We start from the raw sequence: 1,277 nt of genomic DNA, 5'->3' as shown, positions 1-1,277 counted from the left end.
CTTCAGCGTGGTGTGGCTGTGAAAGGACTTGTGCAGCTGCAGCACACGCAGCCCCAGCGCAGGCAGGCGGGCCAGGACAGACACCTGCGGGCAGCACGGAGACCTGAGCCAGCCCCTCTGCAGGAGGGCAGCCGGCACGTGGGGACCTGCTGGCTGTCGGCAGGGCAAAGACCCCCCAGCTCAGTGCTTCTGGGGCCTCTGCTGAGGGAGGACGTGCATGGGGGCCTGGGGGTTCGCGAGCAGTGTGGGGTTCTGGGGACATTTGTTGCCACAGAGGAGGGCTCACGGGGTGTCCCTGCCATGGGGACAGTCTGCGAGGATGGCAGGCTGGCACGCATGGGCTGTGCAGGCTGAGGATGGGGGCGGGCAGTGGCACTGGGGCACCCCATACCTGGTAGACGTCCGGCACCGTGTCGGTGGCGGAGCCCCAGTGCACACTGAGCTGGGAAGGCAGGGGCTGCCCCTCCTCGGAGAGCACACGCACATGCGGGGAGTCCACCAGCACCGGCAAGACACTCAGGCGCTCCTGCTCCAGCGGGTTGAACACCACCAGGAACCTGCGGGTGGGGTCACACAGGGATGACCACCCCAGCCCCATGGCATCCCAGGTGCCCCACACCACCCATGGGTCTCGTGCACCCACCCACTGCTTTACAGAGTCCCAGGTACCGCCCTCACTGCCCCCCCATGGCCCCACAAGCCCCAAAAGCAAGGCAGGCAGCCCCTACCGGGGTGAGGTGTCCAGTTTTACAACTGTTCTCTCTGGGAGGGAGTCCTGGTTGGGGCGCGTGTCGTCCTGGGGAGAGGAGCAGTCAGAGCCAGGGTGTGCCCACCACCCCTGCCAGCCAGGCCCAGGGACACAGGCACAGGCTGGGACCCTTTCCCCAGGCCCCCACCCAGCACTGAGCGGGCAGGCAGGGCTGTGCTTCCTGGAGGCACGGGGACAGCTGCCCCAGCATGACCCCGTGTGCTGGGGCATGGGGAGCCGTGGGGCAGGGTGCTGCTCACCGTGCCGAGGAAGGGTGCAGTGGGGTTGTGGTGGTAGGCTTCCTTGTCCCCCAGCACGAGGTAATGCGCAGCATTGATGATGACGCGCTTGAGGTTTGTGAGAGAGCGGAGCAGCCTGAGGCACAGGCAGGGTGAGCCAGCTGGGACTGTCCCCCTGCTGTCCCAGCGCGTCCACCCAACACTCCCCACCTCCCCCCGGAGGAGGGGCCCCACAGGACCCCCACACCCAACCACGCTCCCAGCCCCGTACCCACCAGCCCCCGCCCGCG

General features: G+C 67.9%; 1 protein-coding gene across 1 annotated transcript in view; it reads right to left on the bottom strand.

Moving 5' to 3' along the window:
- Positions 1-1,277, bottom strand: part of MAN2A2 (mannosidase, alpha, class 2A, member 2) — a 26,814-nt gene that overhangs the window by 20,822 nt on the left and 4,715 nt on the right. Inside the window, 4 exon segments of the mRNA XM_009321496.1 lie at positions 1-84; positions 392-557; positions 729-796; positions 1,009-1,123. Of these exon segments, the coding sequence (XP_009319771.1) occupies positions 1-84; positions 392-557; positions 729-796; positions 1,009-1,123 (433 nt within the window).

The sequence above is a fragment of the Pygoscelis adeliae genome, unplaced genomic scaffold (assembly GCF_000699105.1).
Source record: "Pygoscelis adeliae isolate BGI_AS28 unplaced genomic scaffold, ASM69910v1 Scaffold13, whole genome shotgun sequence".
Lineage (NCBI taxonomy): Eukaryota > Metazoa > Chordata > Aves > Sphenisciformes > Spheniscidae > Pygoscelis > Pygoscelis adeliae.
Note: the sequence above shows the minus strand (reverse complement) of the source record. Positions and strands in the feature narration are given on the sequence as shown.